This window comes from Ictalurus punctatus, chromosome 17 (genome assembly GCF_001660625.3).
Source record: "Ictalurus punctatus breed USDA103 chromosome 17, Coco_2.0, whole genome shotgun sequence".
NCBI lineage: Eukaryota > Metazoa > Chordata > Actinopteri > Siluriformes > Ictaluridae > Ictalurus > Ictalurus punctatus.
Window position 1 is genome coordinate 16,370,986 of NC_030432.2, and position 27,643 is coordinate 16,398,628.

The following is a 27,643-nucleotide window of genomic DNA, read 5'->3' on the forward strand; positions in this document are numbered from 1 at the left end:
CCCATTACGTTACCTAACAGGTTTAAAAAAAAAAAAAAGCAGTTGGTGCCTTTACTAAAGGTAAATGGCGTCAGACCCACCCTCTCAGTAGAACCCACTCATACAGCTCAGGCTTTTAAACGCTGATCTCTGGTTCCATGTGTTTAGAGAATAGAAAATCGTTACAGGGTGGAGTGTTTTCAGGCAGCATTTCAGTTTGAACCTGTTCTCGAACCCAGACAAGCCTTTCCAGTGTCTTTGTTTAACAGAATAAACACACCAAACTGGTCTTCCTCCATTCTCTCTCCATGCATCCTGCTGACAGCTCTGTCAGGAAGGTGTGGAAGTCTGCACTGCAGATAATTATGGCTGAATTATGAACATGATTATTGGCCGCCTTCATGAAAATGAAAATGGACACGTGAGGAAGCATCAGCTCTACGTATATACTCTGTAAAGTCACAATCAGGATCCTATTTAGTGGTGTATTGTTGAGGCTTGTTTTGTGGTTCGGGGACTCTTATAAAGATGTATGGCATCATGAATTCTGTTAAGTACCAGGATATACGTTCATTCATCTTCAATACAGGGTCGTAATGGATTTCCAGCCTATTCTGTGAACACTGGGCACAAGTCGGGAATACACCCTGGTAAGGAAGTCAGTGCATTGAAGGGCACCATGCACACACACTTTTACACACTCATTTATACCTGAGACATTTTAGTGTACTTAGTCCACCTGGCAGTATGTTTTGGGTGTCAGTAGAAAATTAAAGAACCCAGAGGAAACCCACACAGATATGGGGTGAAAATTGACCCATGAGGCACCAATGCTAGCTTTACTTTGCCACCATTGCTGAAGTACCAGGATATGTTAGCCCCAGTATAATTTGACTATAAAAGGGGGGTGGGGGGTATTAAAATTAAAAAGATATTAAAACCAAACATATACTCATATTTACAATGTACAAACTTCAATGTTTTTTCTTTATCTCTATTATCTATCTCTTTATTATAAAAAAATCCTTCAACAGAGTGTTTCCCTATCATAAAGGGTTCCAAAAGATAGCAAAGAGCCCTTAATTACCCAGTGAGCCATTAAAGAAGCCTTGAAGAACCAAGAGTCAAAATAAAAAATTTTATGTAAGAACAAAATGTTTTAAAATGACCATCTCAAATTTTGGATTTGAACTTTATGTGCTGTTATTCTCTCCCTGGTTCACCAAATATTAATTGTGGGTGTGCTAATAATTTTGAAATTAGTATGTTGCAGAAAGATGTTCATCAAAATATTGTTAAAATGAAACTATACCACATTTCCATATGTTTGACCAAATGTCACTAATTGCATATGGTATTTAATTTACATATATATTTTTCTTCATTTTCATATAAGGTGCCAATGATTCTAGAGTTTACGGTATGTAATGCATAATTTACAGCTCAGATAGTCAAGAAATATATTTTTTCTGTCAGTGACTGATTAAATGGAAAGAGAATTGGGATACATTTAAGATAGACTGTATATTATTAATGATAACATAACCCTAAGTTCAAACCATGCCTTTTTGGCTAAAAATAATAAAATGAATTAGCCAAATAGTGTCTGTGTGATGTACAGGGCAGCCATGTGCACACACAAACTGACATATTCTAGATTTTAATAGAAAACTGATTGTGAATTTATATTTATTTTTCATATATTTGATTATTTTTTTTTTGGTTAAAACAATTCATTTAAAAATCAAAGAGCAGGTGCTAAATAGTGATATACAACAAAGGAACCAAAATGCCATATAAACCATTGAGACAAAATCTTTCACACACAACAGAAAAAAGACCTAGAAAAGATGAAACAGGTAACAAAGTGGGCTACAATTCAATGAAGTACAAAAGACAAGTTGAGGAACAACATTGATGTTTCAGCTGATATTACTTTCTACACTTCAGAAGCCCAAAAGCATCTGCACTTTATCTGCTTCTATCAATGATCAGTTACTCAAAATTAGCAGGGGCAATCAAACATGTAAAAACCTACATGTATACACTTGAATTATGACTCTAAGGATGAACAATTATGGCATGGCAGTGAAAAAAGTGCATTTTCCCCCTGTATTTGGGGGTGGGGTTGGGAGGGGGTATGAAGGTTGTACTCCAACATTCATTTGCTTTTTTACAGTACTGCATTAATGTGAAATACCATCTGTAATATTCAAACACGTTCAAGTCTGTAAAAGCTGAGACATGCACGCTCTACACACAGATAAACTCCTTACAGAGAACCGTTTTATGCAAATACTAGAATGTGAGAAAGATTTAACCTGTTTCTCTGCACAACTCACATCCATTCTACTGAAAATCACAGCAAAACATCTCTGAGAAAAATCAGTGAAGCTGTGTTGGGCTACATTTGGTCAGATGCAAGGACATTTTTTTTTTTGGCTGATTTATCATCCTGGTGAAAGGTCAAGGTGCCACCAGTGTCACTTTTTAACCACAGCACTCATTCACTAAGACAACAGAGATGTTTATCTGTGATGTTTACATCCCATGATGAATCACTACACAGGGTCTGGGAGAGCTGTGACTATCTCATTACTAGCAGTTGACAGGACGGACATTTCAATACAAGTCATGATTTATTATGTTTTTACTTGAATCTCATCTCAAACGATTTTTATACTATTTCATATGGGCACATAAAATGCTGAGGTAAATAGTCTGAAATGAGAACACAGAGTAATTTATGTCTTTGTTGGAGTTGAGCTTTTAAGGAAAGACAACACTGGGCTAAATCTCAGCCTGGACCCCTGCATCTCAGCCTTATGTTAGCTACATGAATGTAGGACTAGATAAGAGATACAGCATTTTTTAAAGCACCTCCCTTTTTGATTATCAAAGTAAATTCAAGTTTAGTCAAAAAGTGTGACTATGGATGTATGATAACCTATGTTTGTAAGATTCACTAAGGTACTCATTTAGGTAAACACAGTAACAGTACAACACCCAAAACGCTTGAGCATACACATGACTGACTGCCTAAACAGCCCTTTGTGCGCTTGTCTTAGATGGCTGTGTATGGTGAAGAATTACAGCACACATTCACAGTAAATACTAGCAGAAGCAAGCTAAATCCTCAATTTTTAACCAACACCATGATGTCACGTGTTTTATCTCTCCATAAACACAAAACACAAACTGTCATGAGATGGAGCAAAACTTGAATGGGGTCAAGCCACATTGCAGTTAAAAACATACAAAGAGTTATTACTAGTCTAACTGTTTTCACCCAAAAAAAAGAAAGAACCTAAAACATGTATAATAATAATTATAGGTAGCATGTTAACCTTTACAACAAACTGTATAGTTCAGTACTGAATGAGCAGGTGGGTGGAAACACACTGACACACCAGTAATCAGTACAATACCTACAGTCTAAGAACTATTCACTAAAGTGTCGCAAATTATTGCTGGTGAAGTTCAATCTGTTGTACTATATGTGATTTTTTTAGATTCCTTACAGTCACTTGTTTACTATCAAGTTACTGTCTATGAGCCACTCTTAAAGCAAACCATGTCTTTAGAGTAATACTTCTACTGCAACACTGTGATCGTCTGAAGTTGAAATATATTGCAAAACATATCACATGCCAATCTATACTGCATTGCTAATAATCATATCAGATCAATTCAGATAATAATCAGCTTGTTACTTTTTTTCAAGATTAAATGCTGCATCTTTAACTGATCTTAAAAAGGAGAATTCATTTTATAGAGCGCATTGTTTAGCGTAATTGTAATTAAGTACATGCAGCGTGTCTCGGATATGCTCCATTCAGGAAAAGCTGCAGTCTCATGGCCATGCTGTGCTGTGTGTATTAAGGTTGGGCAATATGACAATATGATATAAATATTGCGATATATATTTAATATATTAAGATCATGATACACTTTCATGAGCACTGTGAGCAGTGTCTAGAGTCAGTGCTTCTTCATTATCGCTGTAACTGATTCGACGTAACAAAAAAATACAAATCTGCTTTTGAACCAAGTGTTTCCTTTTCCCTTATTAAATAGTTAAATTGCGAATATTTCATAATATGGCTCTACTGTCTTGTTAAACATCAGCAAAACTAAATATAATGATATAAAATGATTATTTTGAAGGCGTCATTAAATATCGCAATATGATATTTTTGCCATCTCGCCCACTCCTAGTGTTTAGTATGCTGCAGGATCTGGCCTGGTCTGTATTTATAAAATATCTCAAAGCAGGAGCATTGGGCTAGGACCTGTTTTTGTAATTATAAGATCATTGTAAACACTGGAGGAACCAGAAATGTCAAGCCACATACTGTAACTGAGGTTGCAGTCATAATTACTGGCAATAATGCATGTCTGAAAACACTTGTAGCAGTCTTTTTCTCTTCTGTTGTTTAAGCATGATGTCCAACTGGTGGCTGAGTCTTAATATTGTATATCAATATATCCATAGTATGAAGAACAGGAATATGATTTTTAAGAATCCAGAAGGAAAGGACAGGATAACATGTCTTTGTGGCGTTTCTTCTCTACGTTCCTCTTTCTTTGCACACTCTTGGCATGTCAAGCCAGATAGGTAGTGTGGATGTAGCACATTCCTGTTTTATTCAAGAGGACCATGAGCTCTTTGAAAAGTTGTTGTGTTATGAGAGGAGAGCCAGTGCAGGTAGCATCACATGTTGTGCCTTGAGATTCACAGTGTTCATTAAGCCCACTAATAATATAAAATTATCCAGGTGAAACAATATTGTTTGGTATCATCGCTATAGAATTAATCCTCCTTGCATTTTATTCTAGCCACACAGGCCAGGATCGGAAACTGAGGCAAGAAATCAAGGACTGCTCCCAGTAAATTTGGTAATCACACCTAAAAACAAAGGTATTACTGGCTAACCCGGGTTGTTATCTGGGTTTATATGATGGACAGAGAACTAGGAGAGGGGTCTACATGGAGTAGCTAGATGCTCATAATCCATAGGAGAATTCCAACTACACAGACAACACTGTATTTAATTGTAAAGGAACATTTTCCAGTATCCAGATGTTCTTGGTTTACACATTGAATCTGGTGCTGAGACTACAGAGTGTGTAAACATGTTTAGGTGGCACACTGTCACTTTCAACTGTATTTGCTGCTTTGCCCATGTGTCTGTGTTTCTGTCTGTTTGTGTAATAGTATTGGAACACTGATGGAGATGGATAAGGGAAAGAGGGTAATTATTATTCCCTTCTCCTTTCCTCTCTCTTGCCTCCTGGCTCTCAGACTGACTTGTGCTGTTCATGTGCGAGTCCATGTTCAGACAAAGGCCTCTTGGTTGTTGCCATTGCTGATCTTGAGACAGATCTTGGGGTCGTCCTCCCGTTCCTGTTTTTGCCTGCGCAGCTGCTTGCCATAACAGAGCAGGTAGCCAGGGAGGCAGAAGCCCAGCATGCTGAGACCCAGCAGGCCCACATTTACCTGCAAACAGCATACAACATGGTCATCAGGGAACACACATTACTGTACTGCATTCACTGTGGCTGTTATTAGATTTATAACATCAGAACCAGAACTGAAATGCAGTGGAGATTGCAATCAAGAATGCCTTTACTATTCACAGAGCACTATATTACCAAAGCACTATATACACAAAGTACTATATTCCCAGAGCATTATATTCCCAGAGCACTATATTACCAAAGCATTATATTCCCAGAGCTCTATATTACCAAAGCATTATATTACCAAAGCATTATATTCCCAGAGTACTATATTACCAACGCATTATATTACCAAAGCACTATATTCCCAGAGCTCTATATTACCAAAGCTCTATATTACCAGAGCATTATATTCCCAGAGCATTATATTCCCAGAGCTCTATATTCCCAGAGCATTGTATTCCCAGAGCACTATATTCACAGAACACTATATTCCCAGAGCATTGTATTCCCAGAGCACTATATTCACAGAGCACTATATTCCCAGAGCATTGTATTCCCAGAGCACTATATTCACAGAGCACTATATTCCCAGAGCATTAAATTCCCAAAGCACTATATTCACAGAACAATATATTCCCAGAGCATTGTATTCCCAGAGCACTATATTCCCAGAGCATTATATTCCCAGCGCACTATATTACCAAAGCATTATATTACCAAAGCACTATATTCCGAGAGCACTATATTACCAAAGCTCTATATTCCCAGAGCTCTATATTACCAAAGCTCTATATTACCAGAGCACTTTATTCCCAGAGCTCTGTATTACTAGAGCACTAGGTTCCTTCAGTACAATACATTATGGGAACTAGTGAAAGGGTTCCCATGGTCATGGTCATGGTCAATGTCAGGGAGTCTCCAAATATCAGACCTCAAAACACCCTTGAGCTGGAAGCTGTTTTTAAATGTAATTGAAAAGCTTTCAAGTGATCTGACTGCTACAAATGATATAAGGGAATATTAAGGATATATAGGATTAAGACTGAATAATAGCGCATTGGGAAGTTGGGCTGTTTCCTAGAAAATGTCATTGAGGGAACATAGAGCGTTAGAGATATAAGGTTATATCTGAAATTACAAAGAGGGAAGACACTGCTGTATGTATGTCTTGGAAAGCTAGGGGCTAGTTGCCTGTCTGATTAAATTATATTACCTAGCTATATTTAGCCACAGGAATGAATCAGTCTATGAAGCTGACAGACACGAAACAACTGAATGGGACTGAGTGTGTACATGTTGTCTAATTAATATATTTTTTATAATAACCCCTCACCCTCTCAGGAATCATCACTGAGTCCAGGCTTACCTTATTCGTGCTTGTAACTACAAATGTTTCCAATTAGTGTTACTGTAGTTTATGAATAATTCATAGTTGTTAAATAATATGCTTTAAGATTAATAACTGAATAGTAAGTCTGGGGTTTAGGAGGGTTAAACAATATTATAGTAATTAAATATTGTGGTTATAACTGATTATTGGAACATGGCTACAGTCACATGATGTGTGTGTGCTGTAGTCCTCACCCAGAGAGGATCTCCCATTAAAGGGCCCATCATGGCCATGAAGAGAGGCTGTTGCAGAAGAGCAAAGAGAGCACTGATCAGAGACTGCAGTCCTGTCAAACTGCCAAACTGAGAGGAGGGGTACCTGCAGAACAGATAAAACCACTGTCATAAACCGGTTTCAAAGACACAAATGGGCTAAGGTCCAAGTCAGAGCTATTGTACTCACACAGCAGCATATAGGCCTCCCACAGCAGAATGGATAAAACCTCTCACGATGGTGTGCAATATAAAGGACAAAATCTATGGGGAGAGTGAAAACATCATCTTCACATCAAACGTTATATAACAATACCTCCATATGCTGTGTGTATGATTTTTCTGTTTTCCTAAAATGGATTCTGTAATGCATAAATGATGATCGGAAGAATAGGCAGTTCCTTGATATGGAAAAAAAAGCCAAATTCATCCACAAGGGGTCACTAAATTACTGTACATCTGCTATAGCAACAGCTGCAGTGACATATTAGTGGCTTTGCACCCACTTCCTGCCCTGTGGATATGTGGTGCAGGTAGGCATGTGGTAAACACTGAGTATAGTATAGTGTACCTGAAGAGGCAGGTTGGGGATCAAGCAGGTGACCCCGAAGCCCACTAGCAGTAGGTTTGTGAAGACAAAGGCTCTGGTGGCATTGCTGATCTGCTGGATCTGCCTATTACGCTTCGTTGACTGGGTGGGGTCTCTAAGAAAAGGAGAGAAATACAGGCAAATTGATTATACTGACACGCGTCATATCCAGAGGTTGTGTTTGGGAAATAGACGGCAAAAGGTTGTTGAGCTTCTCAAAATGGGAAGTGGATATAAGGAAATAGCACAAGCATTGAAAATGCCCATTTCACCATCAGGGCAATAATTAAGAAGTTCCAGTCAACTGGAAATGTTATGAATCAACCTGGAATTGGACATGTGTCTATATTGTCTCAACGCACTGTGAAGAGGATGGTTCGAGTGGCCAAAAAATCTCCAAGGATCACAGCTGGAGAATTGCAGAAGTTAGTTGCGTCTTGGGGTCAGAAGTCATCTACAGTCGGAAGTCATCTACATCACCACAAGTTGTTTGGAACGGTTTCAAGAAAAAAGCGTCTACTCTCATCCAAAAACAAACTCAAGCGTCTTCAGTTTGCCAGACACTACTGGATCGGGTTCTATGGTCAGATGAAACCAAAATAGAGCTTTTTGTCAGTAAACACCAGAGGTGCTTTTGGTGCACACAGCGCGGTAGCCATGTAGAAAAGTACCTCATGTCCATGGTTAAATATGGTGGTGGCTCTTTAATGTTTTGGGGCTGTTTTTCTGCCAGAGGACCTGGACATTTTGTTAGGATACATGGGATCATGGACTATCAAATATCAGACATTAAATGAAATCCTGACTGCCTCTGGCAGAAAGATAAAAATCTGCTGTGGTTGGATCTTTAAGCAGAACAATGATCCAAAGCATACATCAAAATCAACATAAAAATGGTTTACTGGCCACAAAATTACAGTCCTGCCATGGCCATCCCAGTCTTGTAAGTCAAGTCACCCTTGACTTGAAACCCATAGAAAACCTGTGGGGTGAACTGAACAGGAGAGTCCAACAATGTGGACCTCGAAATTTGAAGGATCTGTAGAGATTCTGTATGGAGGAATGGTCTCAGATCCCTTGCCATGTATTCTCCAAGCTCATCAAGTATTATAGGAGAAGACTCAGAGCTGTTATCTTGGCAAAGGGCGGTAGCACAAAGTATTGACTAAAAGGGTGCCAATAATTGTTGCACACCTATATTTAACAAAGATTTATTTATTTATTTATTTTATAAACCTGTGTTTTGTTTGTAATTGTTTTATATCAATGAGAGCAGAGTATTTTGTTAATTTTTTTAAACAAAAGATCAAAGGTTAAACAATGAAGACAATTTTTCACAGCCTTCTTTGCTCATATTTACCAAGGGTGCCAAAATTAGTGGAGGGCACCATATATAAATTTGTTATATTTTACTTATAAAATGTGTATAATAGGTATGATATTATATACTGATAACATATGATTATGCATGATATTAAGTTAATCATGCACATACAAGTGACATTTGATATTTGAGTGTTAGAAGGAGAATCAGAAGGAGTCATTTGTGAAGATACACAAAAAGGCCTGATACAGAATATTATGCTTCATTCATAATTTGCACCATCCAAATAATGAATGTGAATTACAATTAATACAGTGCACTATTTACTTTAGTTCTATTGAAGGGTTGGGAGCTGATGTTAATATGTGGGTGCTAATGTCTATCATAAACACATCTCTATCAAATATTAAGACCCACCAATTTGAACAAGCAAATGAAACAGCAACGGGTATACACTTTCAAGTTGGGGTAAGGGGAAGTATGACGTGAATGTGCTAGTAGTATTAAAGGGTTTAACTGTCCCACTCACTTGGTGATCTGTTCGTCATTCTTGTCCTTGCACTCTTTTAATCTCCAGTCCATGATGTAACCAATCACTGGAGAGGTCAAGAGACACAGCAGCTGTAGCACACCAAAAATAGAGGTGTATGTGCTCACTGAGAAAGGAAGACAGAGAAAGAACCACAGTAAGTATCAAATCCTAAATCGTTCATTTATGGCTGTATCGAAATTATTTCGATATAAGTGTGGGTGGACAGATTGCGTAGTTGAGTCGTGACACAAAGCAGGATTTCTAATCCAAGCAAGAATCCATTTGTGTTTTATATGACAACGTGAATTAATGTCAAAGTTAGGAGGTGGAGGAGCAGGAAGACAGAGAATGAAGAATGCACATACAATTTAGCCTGCAGTCTTACCCACTTCCATCTTTTCCACTGAGAGGGCATTAGAAAGCATGAGAACACGCAGAAAAAGCAGAGAAAACACACAGAGAGAAGAGTTAGAGCATGAAATAGCCAGTGGAGTAAATACACCTTCTCCAACATGAACGACATATCAGAACATCAGAAATGAGCAGCAGTGACATTCCAGGGAAAACAGCCCAGAAGTAGTCAGACATACTTGACAGAACAAACACTAGTGACTATAAAGCTTCAGTTTTTAGTGTGTAGTATTATGCTCTGTATTTAGCAGTGTCACATGAATGACAAAACTACAACATTCTATGCTTCTTGACACACCAAGCCATATGTGTATCAAGTCTTTGTACGTAGTTTTTGTGCATCCAATACTATTGCCGCTTTATAAGTATTTGAGTGTGCGTTTCCGCAGAAGACGTTAGCCAGTGGCATTCAGTTATTAGTCAGCCTTCGTTGATGCTAGTCAGGACCATCAAAGTTAACCTCTTTTTTTGTACACACCCGTGCTGAGGTCTACTTCAGTAAAGGACTCCAGGATGCTGTTCATGGCTCCCATGTAGAAGATGAGTCGCAGCTGAGTGGCACACATTGTGATGAGGCTGAGCAGAAAGATGGGGCTGAAGACACTGCGCATGAATGACTGGGCTAGAGAGAAAGAAAAGAAGAATCCTTTCAGACCTCATCTTATCTACAAGACAAAATTCCTTCATCTTTTGAGCTTTTATATATATATATATATATATATATATATATATATATATATATATATATATATATATATATATAGATGCATCATCTTTGTTTGATGAAGTATAAAGTGATCATTTATCCGCTGCTTTTTTCTCAGAGGTGCTGAATGGAAAAGTACTGCAGTTCGTGTTGACCAAGCAAAGCTGTGGCCATACCTCTCATGACAGGAGACGGGAAGAAATATTTCATTAATTACAGCAGCCTCTGGAAAATAATTCTACAGGTGCTCGGATGGCAAGGTAATGGCTGGAGAAACCTTATGGTCCATTACAGGCTGGAAAATCTGGCCTGTTAATAATCAGCCAGTCATGGTGTTGACCGATGAAGAAAAGGGATTTATAATCCTGGACACAGCTGTGGTGACCAGTTATTGCTCAGTATTTTAGGAATCTACCTTACTTCAGGAAATAAAAACCCTACCAGAAGACACACACAGACTGAGTGTGTAATGAAAACATGAGGTCCTGAGGGCACTAGTTCTAGGATTTGATCAGTATCAGACTATCCTTTAAAAAACAACTCACCCATCGCTGCTGGCTCTCAGTCTCTGTCCCGCCATACTTTTTACCAGCCAGAGCTTCTCATAATACTGTGTGAATTGATTACATGGTCCATTTAGCATGAATGAGCCGAACGTGGGACCCCCATTGTGAGTTAAAGACCCTCATATGGGAAGAGAAGGCTTGCAAAGGTCTGTGTGTTCATCACAGTTCGGCCTTACTGTATTGTATAGATCTGGGTTAGTGCAGCCAAAGTTCACAGAACTCTCCCTCCAGCCCTGAGACACTGGCTCTTAGTCTGACTCTGGCTACTAAAGGAACTTAAGGAACGCCCACATAAAAGCGCTTTAATTACATCCATTTGTTAGCTTGTTTGCTGACACCCCATTATGTTGTGGATCAGGATGCGAGGTGTGTGCTTTAAAGGGAAAGCCTTCTTAAATCACTTGGACTTGGACAGCTTGCAGGCAAAAGGCTGTCCATCTTGTCTAGACTAATGTGGGCTTGAATAAGGCTTTCTGCTTGAAGGAATATGTGATTTGTAGCTTGACTGGCAATTGTAACAGCATTACCAACTGTTTACTGTATCTCAAGAATTAAGTTCTTTGAAAATCTTTGTTGAAAGCCAATGGACTGACAGTGTATGTTCTGGGACACTTCAGAAATGTTATCTCAGCAAATATCTTAGCAAAATATCTGAATATAGGCACATTTATCTAATAGTTCTTATGATGTGATCATTGTACATATATGAGATTATCAACCCTATTCCTAAACATTTTTCAAATTTCAAGCTTGTGCTTTTGGTAGATAATTTTGCTTATTTCTGGAAATAACAGCAAGGAAATAATCAAAATAATTAGCACAATTATCTTCAAAAAGAATACAACAAATTAAAAAGACAAAACAATCTTTAAACTGCTTATGCAGTTCTGCCAAAAGCTAGGTCAATATCTTTCCTACCTTCTAAGAAGACATTGCAATCATATTAAGTATGTACGTATGAATAGATATGACCCTTACACTCCTCTGTAGACTTGCACTGCACATCTAGGTCAACAGTGGACAAGCAGATCTTGTTTCCGTCCTGCGTGGCCAGCATTTTGGTTTGGTTTTTCATAGAGTTCCCCACACTGAGTCTGCGGCCCACAGTGGTCACCTGTCTGTAAAACTGCTTGCCTGTGATCTTATGGTCAAAACCCAGCCAGCTGAACTTGATCTTCACACTAATGGAAACAAGAAGCAGACATTTTGAAACAAATTAATGATGAATTGACGAGTCGTGATCAAAGTCTTCTTTTCATATGATGGTTGGATGGAACAGACTGAGAGTGATCAGAGTGAGATTTGTGGACCTTGTTGTGTTTGCAAGAGATCACATACGTGTAGTCCATGTCCTCAGGACCAGGGAAGGGCTCCAGAGGCCAATTGAAGAAGCAGTTGAAGAAGACAAGGCCAGCGCAGCTAGCCCAGACAAACAAAATGGTGATAAAGGACACGCCCAGGTCATAGATCACCTATGAGAATAATAAATGTTAATTCAAAGACACAATAAAGGGATGGCGACATTGGTTTGTTCTATCGTTTTTAATACTCGTGTAAGTTGTGGAATTAGCTCAAAAAAAATAAAATGTTTTAATAATGATTAAAATCAACACTTAAGCTATATACAATATATTAAGTCTACATGAATTGCACAGGAGTAATATACCCCTCAATGATGTGATCTGAGGTCACATTGGGATGGCAAGGCTTATCACATGTTGTGTCACCATGTGTCACCATTAATAATGTGTCATTAATGTGTCAAGAAGCTGGGGTCAGCCATGATACAGCACCCCTGGAGCAGAGAGGGTTAAGGGCCTTGCTCAAGGACCCAACAGTGGCAGCTTGACAGTTCTGGGGCGTTAACCCCTGACCTTCCAATTAGTAGCCCAGAGTCTTAACCGCCAAGCCACCACTGCCCCAATGTTACCATTCTTCTAACAGAATCACTAACAGAACATGAATTGGCTTTGGATTTTTACCTTAATGCCTGGAAAAGTGACAGCAGAAGAAGCATATGATCCAATCATGAGTGCAATGAAAGTGGAGCGTAGATCTCCAAACATGTTGGGAAGCTGAGAAACAAAGAAAGACAGCATTCAGGAATCCAGTATCACAATGAAATAAAATGTACAAAAATTCTCAAATTTCAAACTAAGCAATTCTGTTTATAACACAAGGTTCTAATATTTTATTTACAAAGAACAACATGTCATAATTTATATCTGTCTATAGTTAAATGGTGTGTAATACCGGCAAATAATTTTAATAATTCAACAATAACTCCCTCACCACCTCTCTCTCTCTCTCTCTCTCTCTCTCTCTTTCTTTCACTAGCACTCTCACTCTCTCTCTCTCTTTCTCTCTGTCTCTCACTCTGTCTCTCTCTGTCTCTCTCTCTCTCTCTCTCTCTTCTTTCTTGAAAACAATGTGAAGGAACCACTGAACCAGCACATTAATATACATCTATGATTTGTGCCTTGTAATGTGTAAATATTGAATCAGTGTGACATATGAACAGAGCATTATGTGGATGGTTGGATTTTTTAAAATCAGAAGTCTGATTTGTGTGTGTGTGTGTGTGTGTGTGTGTGTGTGTGTGTGTGTGTGTGTGTGTGTGTGTGTGTGTGAGAGAGAGAGAGAGAGAGAGAGAGAGAGAGAGAGAGAGAGAGAGGTTGTAAGGTCTTGCATAAGAGTATTTCCCTTATGAGCAGATAAAGAATTGAGGATAGAAGAGAGGAGCACAGAGTGTTCTGAGCTAAGCAACTATCAGGTATCACGAAAAAAACCCCCAAAAAAACCCAGAACAAACGAGTGAAAGTGTTGAAAAACATGCTCTGACTTCCAGATTCCCTGAGGACGTTTCAGAATTTAATGTATCACTGTGACAACTAGAATGCCAAACCCTGAAAGTGTCATAGTATCCATACTGGCTGACTGTTCTTAAAGTCACACTACTGTTTTTTCAAGAACTTGTCTCTTCCTCTCCACCCACACCCAGGGGGCAGGAATGAAAGAGGCGACTGGAGCCCAACCAGACGAAATTCCCTGCCTCTAATTAGAAGAAAGGTCACTTCCTGTCCAGGAAAGACAAGACATTCCCTATCCAAAACATCCAAGATGACACTAGCAACAACAGTCTCTCTCTCTGTCTCTCTCTCTCTCTCTCATACACACACACACACACACACACACACTTGGTCGGAGAGGACCTTATGCTGGCAGCACTACAGTGACCCACATGAAGTGCTTTCTGTTCTTTTTCAAGACTGCAGATGGTTGAGTGAGCAGTAAACAGGGAAGAGCACATTAAAAACACCACCACACTCATACAAAACTTGTAGATTAAAGAGACTATTTCAACATCACCACGCCAGTGTATTCCTTCTTCCTTCCACAATGACCTGAGCACAAGACCTCATTTATTAATTTATACATTCACTATCTATTACAATATGTTCACCATTGTACTGAATCACAACACATATACAGTATTTTAACAAACATGCATCAGACGTACCAAGCCCTGTGCCTTTTGTTTGTAGATGTCCAAGACATCAGTTTTTATAATGTTTTAACTGGAACTTTGCCTTTTATTAGTTTCATGCGCTGTACCACTTTTGCACTGCACAAGCATGGGAGGTTTGATGCAAGTAAGTGGGGCAGATTAGATGATGATAAGACCAGCACATAGCTTTAAAAAATCCGAGGGGAGAATGTACTTTAAACCTGTTGTTAATTAAAATAATACATACAAAATTCCAGGTTGCTGTCTAATGCAGCTATGTTACTGTAAGTCCAAGACAAAATTATCTGATGGACAACTCAGACAAATATCTCAATCTTAAAATTACAACATGGAATTCTAGTCATTTGAATTACAAGAGTATGCAGCAAAGCTAATGATGTGAGTAGGACAAGGGAAAAACTGGTTTGTGCATCTGCCTAGAAAGTAGTCTATTTGCAGTGGAGCTCAGGTTAAACATGACTTGCATGATATTCACTTAATGTTTGTGCTATTTTTAGATTCGCCTCAAAGCTGAAGCGTCAGTGTTCAATGTATTGTGTTACCAGGTCTAACTCACTTAACACACTTCTCTATAAAGGGTCAAAGATGAGATGCATCTTTTAACTTGTTCATTTTACAGAAAATAATTCCATCCATCCATCCATCTTCTACCACTTACTCCTTTTCAGGGTCACAAGGAACCTGGAGCCTATCCCAGGGAGCATTGGGCACAAGGCGGGGTACACTCTGGACAGGGTGCCAATCCATCGCAGGGCACAATCACATACACATTCACACACCCATTCATACACTACGGACACTTTGGACACGCCAATCAGCCTACCATGCATGTCTTTGGACTGGGGGAGGAAACTGGAGTACCCGGAGGAAACCTCCACAGCATGGGGAGAACATGCAAACTCCACACACACGGCCCCGGCGGAACCTGAACCCTGGACCCTGGAGGCATGAGGCAAACATACTAACCACTAAGCCACTGTGCACCCCAGAAAATAATTGACATTCATAAATATTATATGATATCACTCCGCTCTGCATGGTAGCTTAGTGTTTTCATGTTCTTGCTGTTCTTTGGGGGTTTCCTCTGGGTTCTCCGGTTTCCTCCCCAGTCCGAAGACATGTGTTATAGGCTAACTGGCATCTCTAAATTCTCCATAGTGTGTAAAAGGGTGTGTGAGTGTGTGCGCGATTGTTCCCTGCAATGAATTAGCATCCGGTCCAGGATGTCCGCCGCCTTGTTTCCTGAGGTCCCTGGGATAGTCTCATGGCTGCCTCTGACAATGTGTAGGATAAGTGGTGCAGAAAATGGATGGATGGATGGATCACTCCTCTTTTTGGAGTTGTCTCATAAAGGTGCATAAATAATTACACACCAAGGGAAAAGTAAAGTTCTAAAGCATAATGCTGTTGGAGTAACAGTTTGCTAAGTTTTTTAAACTGTGTAAAAATGTTTAGAAGGAATATAAATAGGCATTTATGTATTTAAACTCCCAAATATGTTGGTAATATACTGTCCGATTGTCTGCATTATGGAAAACTAACAAGAACGTTCCATCACATTGAAATGCAGGGCACTTGCCCATCCGCTCTGTCAATAAAAAAATGTACAGATGCCAAGAAGAAAAAAAATCAGTAAAGCTTGTGATGGGGGAAATAAAACACTAGAAATGGAATTTCCAGCTTGTGTAAAAGTAATTTCAATGCCTGCCCACCCCACTTCCTTTGTACAAAACAGTCCTCTACAGCAAACTGTAACTTCTTTTAGACTTCCACTTGAACAGGAGGGATTTCGAACTGCAGAAGAGAATGAGTCATGTAGCGTGGCTAAGTCTCTCACGCTAACCACAAAAGACCTGGAACCACAAAGAGGGAAATGAAATGGACATAGAAGTGGAAAAGAAACTGGATTGAACTGAGTCAGGTCATGAAACGAGATGTTCTGTCACAAGAGACTCATGTGCTGATAGCACAGAACTGTATTTAAGGAAGCACAGCACACAAAGCAAGGTTGTTCAAAACAGCATCAGTGTGCACCTAATGACCCAAACTGACTGAACAAATCAACATGACCTTCAGATCTGTGCCAGTCAGAGCAGATGATAGAAACAGTGTCTCTGATAAACAGTGCTGGTATGCCTGTTTACTGGCTGTTCTCAGTTTCGGCATGTGTATCTGTCTGGAACTATTATTACTCATCCAGCTCCATCTTGCTCCATCTGCCAACACCCCCTCCCTCTTAAACCCAACCCAGTCGCATTAATTCTCTCTTCCTCACTCCATAGCCAAACCTGTTTTGATCAAATCTGCACATGAACCAACATGACCAAAAAGTACTGAAACTTCATTTCAGGCAAGACTGACTCCAAAACAGGGATTACTGAGCAGAGTGGAAGAGAATTTGTCCTAGTGCAACTGCATAGTCTAGAGAGCATAACAGGTATCTCACACAGTAGATGAGGGAATTGATGTCAAATCACACAGAAGAAAGAAAAAGAACGGAAGAGTAAGGGCGACTCCATGATTGTAGATTTATCTGAGACCATGTTGTGAGAACAAGCCAAGGGTGTGAGGTGAGCGGTATGCACTTAGACCCCCCTCCTCACTTGCTTACTGCAGTTAGTACACATTGTGCTGAGTGAGCAGATAGAGACTGTAAACAGATAGAGGGGGAAAGAAAAGGAAAGAGATAGCGGGGAAACACAGGATGAATGAGCAAAAGGATAGGAAAGAGATTAAAGCCTAAAATTGTTATATACATTAAGCAGTTAAGCAAGATTGATAAAAATCTTTCCTGGTTTCCAAATTTGAGCAATTAAATCTTCTTCTTTTTTTTTTAAGGGTACTTTTCTCAGTTCAGCTGTGATTAAAATATGCAAAGCACATACAGCACCTCAGGATAGAAAGCATGTCATAGGAAAGAAAGACACCCCTGTGGAACCTCCAGACTCAGCTGTGTAAAACCAACAGTTATTTCAAGTAGCATGGGTGTGCTTACTAGAACCCAGCAGCTGAAACAACTAAAATTACTAACTGTAGCATGCTCCACAGCATGATCTGACACACATTGTACACACATTTATTTCTTCTGCCGGTCTTCAACGCTTCCTCTTATGTAAACAGAGCAGGTATGCAGCTCTAAGGCCACATTGTGTCACCTGATGAAAAAGTAAAAACCTTTTTTTTTTTTTTTTTTTTTTTTTTAAAAAAAAAGACCTGTTATGGTGTCAGGGTGTCACGCATGTTGTGAACTCTGTGTCTGTGTATGTACAGGAAACACCTGCTATATACAATTGCATGTCAAAAAATTTTAATATCATGGAAAAGTTCGTTTTTTTCCATAATTTAATTTAAAAAGTGGAACTTTCATATATTCTAGATTCATTACACACAAAGTGAAATATTTTAAGCCATGGCTTACAGCTCATGGAAATCAAAAATCCAGTAGCTCAAAATATTAGAATAAAGAGTTTATAATACAGAAATGACGACCTTCTGAAAAGTATGTTAATTTATGCACTCAGTACTTGGTCCAGACTCCTTTTTTATTTCCTTGAGCTGTAAGCCGTAATCATCAAGATCAAAACAAAAAAAAAGGCTTGAAATATTTCACTTTATGTGTAATGAATCTAGAAGTTCCACTTTTTGAATTAAATTACGGAAAAAAATGAACAGATTTTTTGAGATGCACCTGTAGGTTTTATTACAATTTCTGAAGAACGGGAAGTCTGGTTGGTTGCCTCTACCATAAACTGAGCAAAATGTATTATGAAAAGTTACACACTGATATCTAAAAGAACACAATAGGGTTTACACAAACACGGCTCTTCCTCAGACAGCCTGGGTTGCTGTGAGGATGGAACACAGATTGGTTGTCTGTACCATTCCTTACTAGCACAACTGCAGGGAACATTTTGTTCATCCAAACAGTAAATCATACTGATGTCTTTTTCTGGACCTTGCTTGGAGCTTAGAGCTGAGGCAGAGGGCAGATAAAACAGAACAGAGAGAAACATGTCTGCCATGTGAGGCTAACAAAACTAATAGCACTTAACAGACAGCTGAAGGAATTTTTATGCTTACATAACTCTACCCAGGAAAGTAGAAGGAGCTCTCAGGAGGTTATCATGTGGTAAATAATGATAGCCATGTTTAGTAAAACATTGCTTGAAAAACCAAAGTTAAATGAAACCAGGCATAACCCATTAAAGTTCAAATGTATATGGCACTGCTGCTTGCCTCAATAACAGGGTGAACTATAGTGATAGCATTAAAATATTACAAATACTCCATGAGTCAAGTACTTTATGTGGCTGAATCTAAAATATCATTGTTCACTATGCATGTAGGGTGTACAACTGCAGTAAGGAGTTCTACTCAACTCACAGGTGATAAATATAAACTCAAGTTAAATAGTGACTAGGATAATTAAGTGAATAAACAAATATGAAGTCATTAATTACTTTTAGTGCATCTGACAGACAGCCTTATCCAGAGTGACTTTATTTTATTTATACAACAGAGCAGTTGAGAGTTAAGGGCCTTGTTAAGGATCGAGCAGTGGAAGCATGGTAGTGCTGGGATTTGAAATCATGACCATCTGATCAGTACGCCAACATCTTAACCACTGAGCTACCACTGCCTTATGAATGTCTACATGGGGGAACAAAAAAAAAGCTAAAGATTCTACACTATTGAAATGTTCTGGGAGAAAAGCAATCCTAGCCGGAAATATCATCAGGACTATTGTGTTTGCCCAATCAGTGGTCTGCACAATGTTTAGCTCCGCCTGTATGTCCTGCTTACATAGGCTTGCATATGCTATTGCATAAGAGTAATCAAATTCAACACAGGTACTTAGGATCACAGTTAATTTGCTGTGCTAAGCAATGCCACATCACCTAGCAGAAAACAAGACGCCTAATATAAATAGAGACACTCACTGTGAGGGAGGTGAAGGTCATGCACATTCCCCCGAACCCGTTCAGTGCCAGAGCAAAGAAGATCAGGAATGAGAGGTCTGCAATGATCAGACAGACACCGTATTAGATTAAACAACCAAAGATAGATTTTGGAAAGTGACTACTGTTTCAAACAAGCAAGGTTTCTGTACTTACTCTTTGGATTATAGGCTCCATAAGCGATCAGCATACAGGAGAGGGCGAAACTGGCACTGCAGTCACAGAAATCTTATATTAATGGATTTATTTTTTACATTTGAGGAGGTAATTATAATGATTTTTACCTTGCATACCAGTAAAATCAGTCAAATCACTCTTACCTGCCAAGCAGACGAAGTTTGCGTGGCCCATATTTGTCCATAATGATACCCAGCGGCAGTGTAATGGCACTCAGAAGGAAGGAGCCGATGGTGAAGGCCAGATTCAGCATCTCATCCTGCTCTTTACAGATGGGCCAGCCTTTCATTTTCAAGAACTCTTCACTTTTGTTTCCTGAGTTTATCATGGCTTTCTCACTCTCTTCAGACACGTTCTGCATTGTACTGTTGTCTAAAGAAATACAACATAAGTGATCAAACCAGTCACCCAGTAAAACCAGAAAATTGTCAAATAGTCTTGTACCTTATTATAATAGTTATGTAACTTATTATAATATTATAATAGTCCATCCATCCATCCATTTTCTATACCACTTATCCAATAGGGTCGCAGGGAACCTGGAGCCTATCCAAGGAGCATGGGGCACAAGGCAGGGTACACCCTGGACAGGGTTATTATAATAGTCATGTATCTTATTATAAAAGCTGCATGTGTCTTCATTATAATAAATGTGTGATTTCTGACTACAAATTTGTCTGCTGATCTGGATTCATAATAAATGCCTTATGCTTACATCCACCTGCCTCCACTCGGTGACAGTCATTGTTAAGTTCAATATGAAAGCAACATTGTTTGGGATTTTTTGTTTCACTGATAGGCCATTTCAACCATTATTTGAAAAACCCACAATGAAACAACATGTACTTTAACAGTGTACGTACTTTAACAGTTTAGTAAAATCACAGTAAGGTTAGCACCCCACTGATCAGCACCAACTCTGAATTAGTTAGTTGCTAGTCTTATGCAGGTACCAAATATCCTACTTCTGGAACCTTTGTTATTTGGACTGGTGTCCAATGGAAAAAGGCATTTCAGGTTTCTTTTTAATGCCAGACGTACTTTGTGCAGTTGAAACCTGCCCTTAGTTAGAGCTGAATTCTAGATAAAAACTTAACAGGAACTCATGCTCAGGGCTGGGTAAGAGGAAAATGCATTTGGAAAACAGGCTGAGCACCTCAATTCTCTCTCTATCTCTCTCTCCCTCCCTCCTCTTTCTCTCTCTCCCTCCTTCGCTTTCTTTTTCTCTCCCTCCCTCCCTCCGTGCGTGTGTGTGTGTGTGTGTGTGTGTGTGTGTGTGTGTGTGTGTGTGTGTGGGGCCATGGTGAGACAGTGGTCAGGAAACAGGCAGAAAGGTCAGACCAAAAGGCACAGCCTCACACCATGTAAACTGGCAGAAATAGAAGGACTGGTGTCTTCCCTGAAATTGAACTCTTTCACTGAAGTTTGCTTCAGAACCTTGCCATATTTTTTATAAACATCACTTGTTTTGACTAGTGCATTTTTTGCAACACAATCGAATCCACTGAGATGACTCAATAGCCTTGAGAAAAGTAAAATTGTATAACTGTACTAAAGTGGAGTCAAGGAGGGCACATGGTTATGCAGTGCGTGGGTGAGTGTCATGATCGTGCAAATGTAAGGGACAGAATGTCTTTGTATTTCCTGGAAGGAAAGACTTTTTTTGTGACTGACAGACAAAGGAGACACGCTTGTTAAGCAAGATTGATTTGCGGCAGCAAATAGATGAAGCCTCATGAGACAGTTACTGGAGAACAAACAGCAGCTGGGCTTTAGTGGCTCTCACTGAGTAAAAAAGAAGCCCTGAGTGGCACCAAGCCAATAGCAAAATGAAGCCTGTGTAACACTCATCACACTCACATCCAAACAGGGTCTGGTTTAGCACACACAGTAATTCACTTCCCTCTTTGGACACACATGGTAGGAAGTGAGAAAGGCTGAGTATGCACTGCAGAGTTTGGTTTAACTGATCTGAAGCCTGTCACACACTCACACTTTGTCAGAAAAATACTACATGAGCGCAGATTCTTTGCCAGCTATGCAGTAAGACTCACATATCATGTGCTTACTGAGGTAAAGCAAGCTGCTGAAAAAGGAAGGTGGAAGCTTCACGTGTGACACAGGATGATCATAGTGATGAGCTAGACACAAATCTGTTCTGTTTCTAACCATGTGAGTCCAAAATCACTGACACAGTCATGGAAACTGGACACAAGCAGTTTAAACAAGATCTAACCTTGATATTGATTTTAAAAGTGCAGACCATGATTAAAAAAATCGTGTACATGATCACACTCTTGCTGAAAAGCAAAGTAAGGACTTACTTCACTGTTTGAAGTGTCATAATAGTCATAATATGTATGATATTATATATAGGAAAATAATTAATAAGGGAGTAGTATGATTATTATTATGGAAAATAATGATTAATTGGTTATTTTCCAATAACAGCATACATAAGCTAACACCCTTTTCACCATATCAACAGGTAGACATTTTGCTTTGTTCATAACAATTTTTTTTATGTTTATATTTATTATTAGCCTTCAATTATGTCAAGCATTTGCCAAACAAGTCCCTGTATATTAGCTGCTACTGTAGAAACAATAATGTATTACAATGAGTAATTAATATGCAATAAAGCAACACCTTCTAACTAATGAGATTCGATAATTAACTGTGGTATAAGATCATATAAAAATCCATGTCTGAGATTAGTAACTAGTAGCTGATTGGACATTTAAATTTTTTCCATTCTGGTTGTTTAATTTCTCCTTCTTAAACATTACTGTCTATCTTTCTGAAAAGATTCCAGGTAGAGTCAGGTTGAGCTAAAAAGCCTTAATGATCCAAAGAACCCCTAAAGAGCTCCTTTTCTTAAGGGTGCAGTGTATGTCTATATCAGTGTGAGCATTATATTGGCTATTTCTAATAACAAACTATCTTACTAATAGCCAGGTAGAAGAAGGGAATGTTGGCGTGTAGGCTTCAAACCTGACACATTGACTTCCCTTGACATGACTCCTTGACTACTGCTATTAGCTGGGTGATAAATGTGCTGCCAATGTGCCACTAAAGAAACTCAGCCAAAAGACTGGGGCGAGACTTTTTCACAAGAACAGGATGGAAAGTGAAGGGTCTATTCCATCTCTCAGAGAGTGAAGTAGGTATAGCAATTCTCAGTAAAACACCTCCACTTCTTAGAATGGGAAAGCAGTTATTAGAAGGGAGAACATGCGCAATGAAGTCATTAATCAACAAGATGGAGCAACATTTCTAACATCTACAGACCTGCAGGAAGCAAAGAACGAGTTCTAATAAAAACAGAGTTACAATAAGAAAACTGAAAATATGGGACATTTATTTCATAATGTGGATGTGTATGTATGTATATATGACTTCATTGCGCATGTTCTCCCTAATGATTTTAGTTTTTTATAATGTGGATGTTTGAGTAAGAACTCTTCATAAACCATGAATTCAATATGGTTTATACTGGTGAGTGTTAATCCTGTATGAATAACATATAATGTTCTAAAACATAATGTTTCCTCTCAGTGGATAAACACAGTCATATACCAGTTGCAATAAATAGCATCCAGATCACATTTCTTTTTCTTTTCTTTTTTTTTGCAGTTAAAGAAAACACATATCACACATACAGGCAGGAGTGCGTCATCAATATTGATTGCCCTGTTGATCTACACATTTGCAGCTGCATTGAGTATCATTCCTGCACTATACTGTGCCAAATAGCTTGGGCTTTATTGATGTTTTTTCTCTTTCCAGATTTGCTTTGTGTGTAAGAAAACAACATTCAGAAGTCTTACTTAAATACTGTAATCCTCAGCCAAGTTGTATGATCAGCAACTTCTAACAGCAATTTAAGAACATAAGCAAATCCAAAACAGATGGATGCAGCAAAGCCCTGGAGTTTAAATCCAGCCTACTCTGCAATGATTATTGTGCAAGATAGATCTTTTAGACATCTCTGATTTCATCTTACCTTTAATGAAATTGCTTTTTTGTGGAAGTTATACATTATGTTGGAGGTAGTATTGTGCAATTATAGTGTATTAACATCTTAGTCAGAGAAACTGTGGGAAACCCCACTCCAACTAATAGTTTTGAATAATTCTCTAAACTGATTAAGTAACTGAGTGCTATAAAAAGTCAGTTGGAGGTAATGAGAATAGACTAATGTGAGCCGGCTCCTTCTTTTAAATTGTGCCCATGGTGAGTTTCTTTGTTGTCAGATCTTTGTTCTTGCCTAATACTGCACACTACCTGCATTTAGCATGCCTGTGAGTCATGCTTATTACCTTGCTGTAACCGTTCTTACCTGGTACTTTGCAGAGGGAGGAGTAGAAGCCCTCTGATTTCAGCATGATGAGTAACGAGCCCCATCCCAGGAGTACAGCAGAGAAGAGCAGATTCTCAATCACCGCTGTCACTGCCATCCACCAGCGGCGTGAGAAAGCTGTGGCCAGTGAGGGAGCCATGATGCTGGGCGCTCTGACACTCACACACCAGTTATAATGGCAAAGGCTCGGAAAGCTTTGATGACTAAGCCTGGAAAACCCAACATGTTGTTAAAATCAAGAGGGCAGCCCTATAAACCACATCTTGTTAAATGTAGTGTCTTGACTACATTATCCTCCACGGCAGCATAATTTATATATATATATATATATATATATATATATATATATATATATATATATATATATATATATATATATATACACAACATATGCTTTAGTCAATATACTGATGACATTGGTCCATTGGGCCCCTATTGGACTGCACTGATGACATCAAGCTGTCTCTGAAAATTATATCTAGGGATATGGGAATCGTTTTTGACAATGGACGATCAGCAGAAATGATATAAAGAAATATATCATTATCATACAGGCCCAATTGGTTGTTAACTTGAAATTATCCTTCTAGGGGGAAAAAACAACAACAGAAAACCTAATAGAATTTGTAATGGTTTTAATGGTTATAATCAGAATTGTATTGGTTTTAATGGAAACTGTAAAGTTCACTGTGGGTCTCTACTGGTAAATTGTTGCCTTCTGTTGGCATGTTATGTCTAGTGGATACCATTAAGGACCAATAATGGTAATGGTTAATGGTTAGCTGATGGTTTGTAATGGTATTTGTAGTGGAAACCATTACATTATTGCCAATTTAGATCTAAGTGTTATCTTAACTAAGCTAGTAAAAAATTTAAAAGTTCTGTAATATAATAAAATGTTAACTGAATTTTAACACTGTAACTGGTTTGGGTCTCATGAGTGGGAAGTTTAGGAATCAAAACACTCTCTTTGAATAAACATGATGGTGCATACTCAACTAATGTGTTAATATCCCTATTATTTGAATAGTAAAATAATCTGATTCTGATAATCTAGTAAACAAAACAAAAAAAACGAACAAAAAAAAATCCCTTTGATCATCTGGCAACAAGTGCTTTCTGTGTTCATGGTCTCAAAATGGAATTCACTTCCTGTTTAGGTTTGGGCCATCGTCATTGTTCACCCTCAAAAACACATGTTAAATAACGGGCCTGTTTGTTTAATATTGGAGTGTATACTTATTAACGTTATAAACGGTGTCTTGTGGTTACAGCCTCGACTTTTTATCCTTTCCAACTCGTCCTTTGTTCCAGTTCTCTACAAAACAGCTCATAAACAGAAAACAGCTGAGCCACAAACGCGTGCTGTTTATTAACTCCGCCCATTATTCTGGCCAAGCAGGACTGATTGGAGGACGGTTTTCCTGCTTCTCTGTCATTGGCTAAAGAAGAATCCTTTAGCAACAGAAACTCCATGTGAGACCGAGATCCATCCGGTTTAAACCAGCGCGGCGCGAGACTATAGCGGTTTTTCTTTGTGCGCGTATGTAATGTTCATTTTGATAATTATCCACATGATCGTTAATGTTATTAGATTTAAAACGATTTTATAAAAAGAATATATATATATATATATATATATATATATATATATATATATATATATATATATATATATATATATATATGTAGTTGGAGCGAATGGGAGTTAAAAGATGTGGCTTTTTCCACATAAATGTTTACTATTCATTTGCACCTTCTGAAAGCTCGTGCATGGATGTTTTCACGAAAAATAAATCCTCGATTGCACTGCGGGTTAAATGTTATGCGGTATCCTGCGGAAATAATCAGCTCTGAAACTGGTCTGAACTGGACAGAGTAATGAGCGCCTCCGCCTGGAAGCCCCCTCCCCGCACCTTGTGTATATGCATGAAGAGCTGTTTGCAGAGGAAGGACTCTGTGCGCTTCCTGCTTCCAGCACTCTCTCATCCTTTGTTGGCTATTTTAAAATGACAGTTAATTCAGTGTTGCTCTCGAGAAATACTCAGGACTAAATTTCTGCGATGGTTCTCCTGGTGCATTACAGGTTGTCATGTTAATGCTTCATCATATCTTTTCCTCCAGCCCTGTTTTTCTAATCTAATATAGGATCTCCCACTAGCGTCTGAGCAATCATCTGCAATGGTTTATTTCTTACCGTGCAGAAGAACAACAACAACCAAATATAGACTATATGGATGCGTTGATGTTTTGCTGTGTATATTAGATCACTCTGCACAGTGAGTGGTAAGGCTTATTGTCGAGGGTTCATTTTAGCCGGTAAACATAGTTGCGACACAGGATTCAATACATCAATACAAAATGCATTTTAACAATCTTACATGATGTTTTTCCAAGCTGTCATCATCAGCATCACTGTATGAAATAACTAAATTCTTCTGGTATGTTGATCATCTCATCTATTCTCTTAAACAAGGATGCTCAGCCCTGCAGTACAGGCTCTAATACAATAAAAGCATAACACCTGTAATTTCGTCTTTGTTTATATCATTATTCTATAATAATAATAATAAATTGATGATGTTCGACGTGTTGTTACAGTGTATAACCATCGGTTCGTTACAGTGCTATAACTTACTGCAGAGCATCCTTACGATAAACAAAAGTCATACCTGCTTATCAGTGATCTTCACCAAAATCTTGCTCTTTTCCGACCCGACAGCACCCATAGATGAGTAAATGTTCCGATGTTACTATTAATTTGGCTTCTCTGTATCTATACATTTTCTAAGGTAAGAGGTTCCTGTTTTATATTTGCACCGCTGGCTTCATAAACAAGACAACTTCCTGATTGGCTGTTGGCTGAGCTAGAGCCGAACGCAAGCCAATCAGGACCGAGCACTCCTGACTATGTAATGAGATATTATATTTTCTTCTCTGTGTCCCACAAAAGATCATTTTCCGTGAAACAGATGTGTTTTTCGGGCTATAAAGACTGTCTCTCCGATTTCTGAAGTTGTGCAACACGTAGTTTAAGATCATTATCATAATCAAGATACATTTATGTCACTGTTCCCCATTTATAGCACTGTAGCATTTATAGCACCTTCACCATTTATAGCACTGTAGCATTTACAGTTCTTCAGAACAAAGATTTCCGCATTGGCTCTATAAGCAAATTAAGCTGGAGATAACAGCAACTACAAAACGACAGAAAAATAACAAAACACGGCAATAATAGTCAACATGTAGGGCATATTATTAGTCTAGAATAACTTTCTGAGAACTATCCGAGAGGAGCATATAGACTACACTGCCTTAATGAGGAGTTTAAAACACTCCTTTAAACAAAGTGATAATAAATGTAACTCCTTACAGTCTGAAAATTAAAGCTGGTCTAAATAACCAAAAAAAAATAGCCCATGTTCACCTTAATCATGT

At 38.6% G+C, this 27,643-nt stretch overlaps 1 protein-coding gene and 1 long non-coding RNA gene across 3 annotated transcripts; one reads left to right on the forward strand and one right to left on the reverse strand.

Moving 5' to 3' along the window:
- The first annotated feature begins 44 nt into the window (after positions 1 to 44).
- On the forward strand, positions 45 to 14,543 carry LOC128635258 (uncharacterized). Of its 2 annotated transcripts, XR_008398194.1 has the most exons (4): positions 45 to 629; positions 9,538 to 9,646; positions 10,728 to 10,869; positions 14,177 to 14,543. It is a non-coding gene; the product is annotated as an uncharacterized LOC128635258 (long non-coding RNA). The 2 variants fall into 2 exon arrangements; XR_008398193.1 differs by lacking the exon at positions 14,177 to 14,543 and having other exon boundaries at positions 10,728 to 10,998.
- slc43a2a (solute carrier family 43 member 2a) lies at positions 1,652 to 27,051 on the reverse strand. Its single transcript, XM_017490641.3, has 14 exons — positions 26,875 to 27,051; positions 24,182 to 24,411; positions 19,983 to 20,211; positions 19,819 to 19,874; positions 19,645 to 19,721; positions 13,158 to 13,250; positions 12,514 to 12,647; positions 12,154 to 12,356; positions 10,382 to 10,525; positions 9,490 to 9,616; positions 7,619 to 7,751; positions 7,238 to 7,311; positions 7,030 to 7,153; positions 1,652 to 5,479 (listed from the first exon to the last, which is right to left on the reverse strand). Exons 2-14 carry the CDS (start codon positions 24,339 to 24,341, stop codon positions 5,318 to 5,320), a joined length of 1,716 nt encoding a protein of 571 aa, XP_017346130.1. The 5' UTR covers positions 24,342 to 24,411; positions 26,875 to 27,051; the 3' UTR covers positions 1,652 to 5,317.
- Between the last annotated feature and the right edge of the window lie 592 nt (positions 27,052 to 27,643).

Bases quoted from the DNA above. Each gene is read 5' to 3' on its own strand.
- slc43a2a (XM_017490641.3), bottom strand. From the start codon at position 24,341: ATGGCTCCCTCACTGGCCACAGCTTTCTCACGCCGCTGGTGGATGGCA. The intron at 7,154-7,237 runs GTGAGTACAATA...TCTGTTCTGCAG, and splicing joins GGAGGCCTATATGCTGCTGT to GTACCCCTCCTCTCAGTTTG. The intron at 5,480-7,029 runs GTGAGGACTACA...TGCTGTTTGCAG, and splicing joins TAATGGGAGATCCTCTCTGG to GTAAATGTGGGCCTGCTGGG.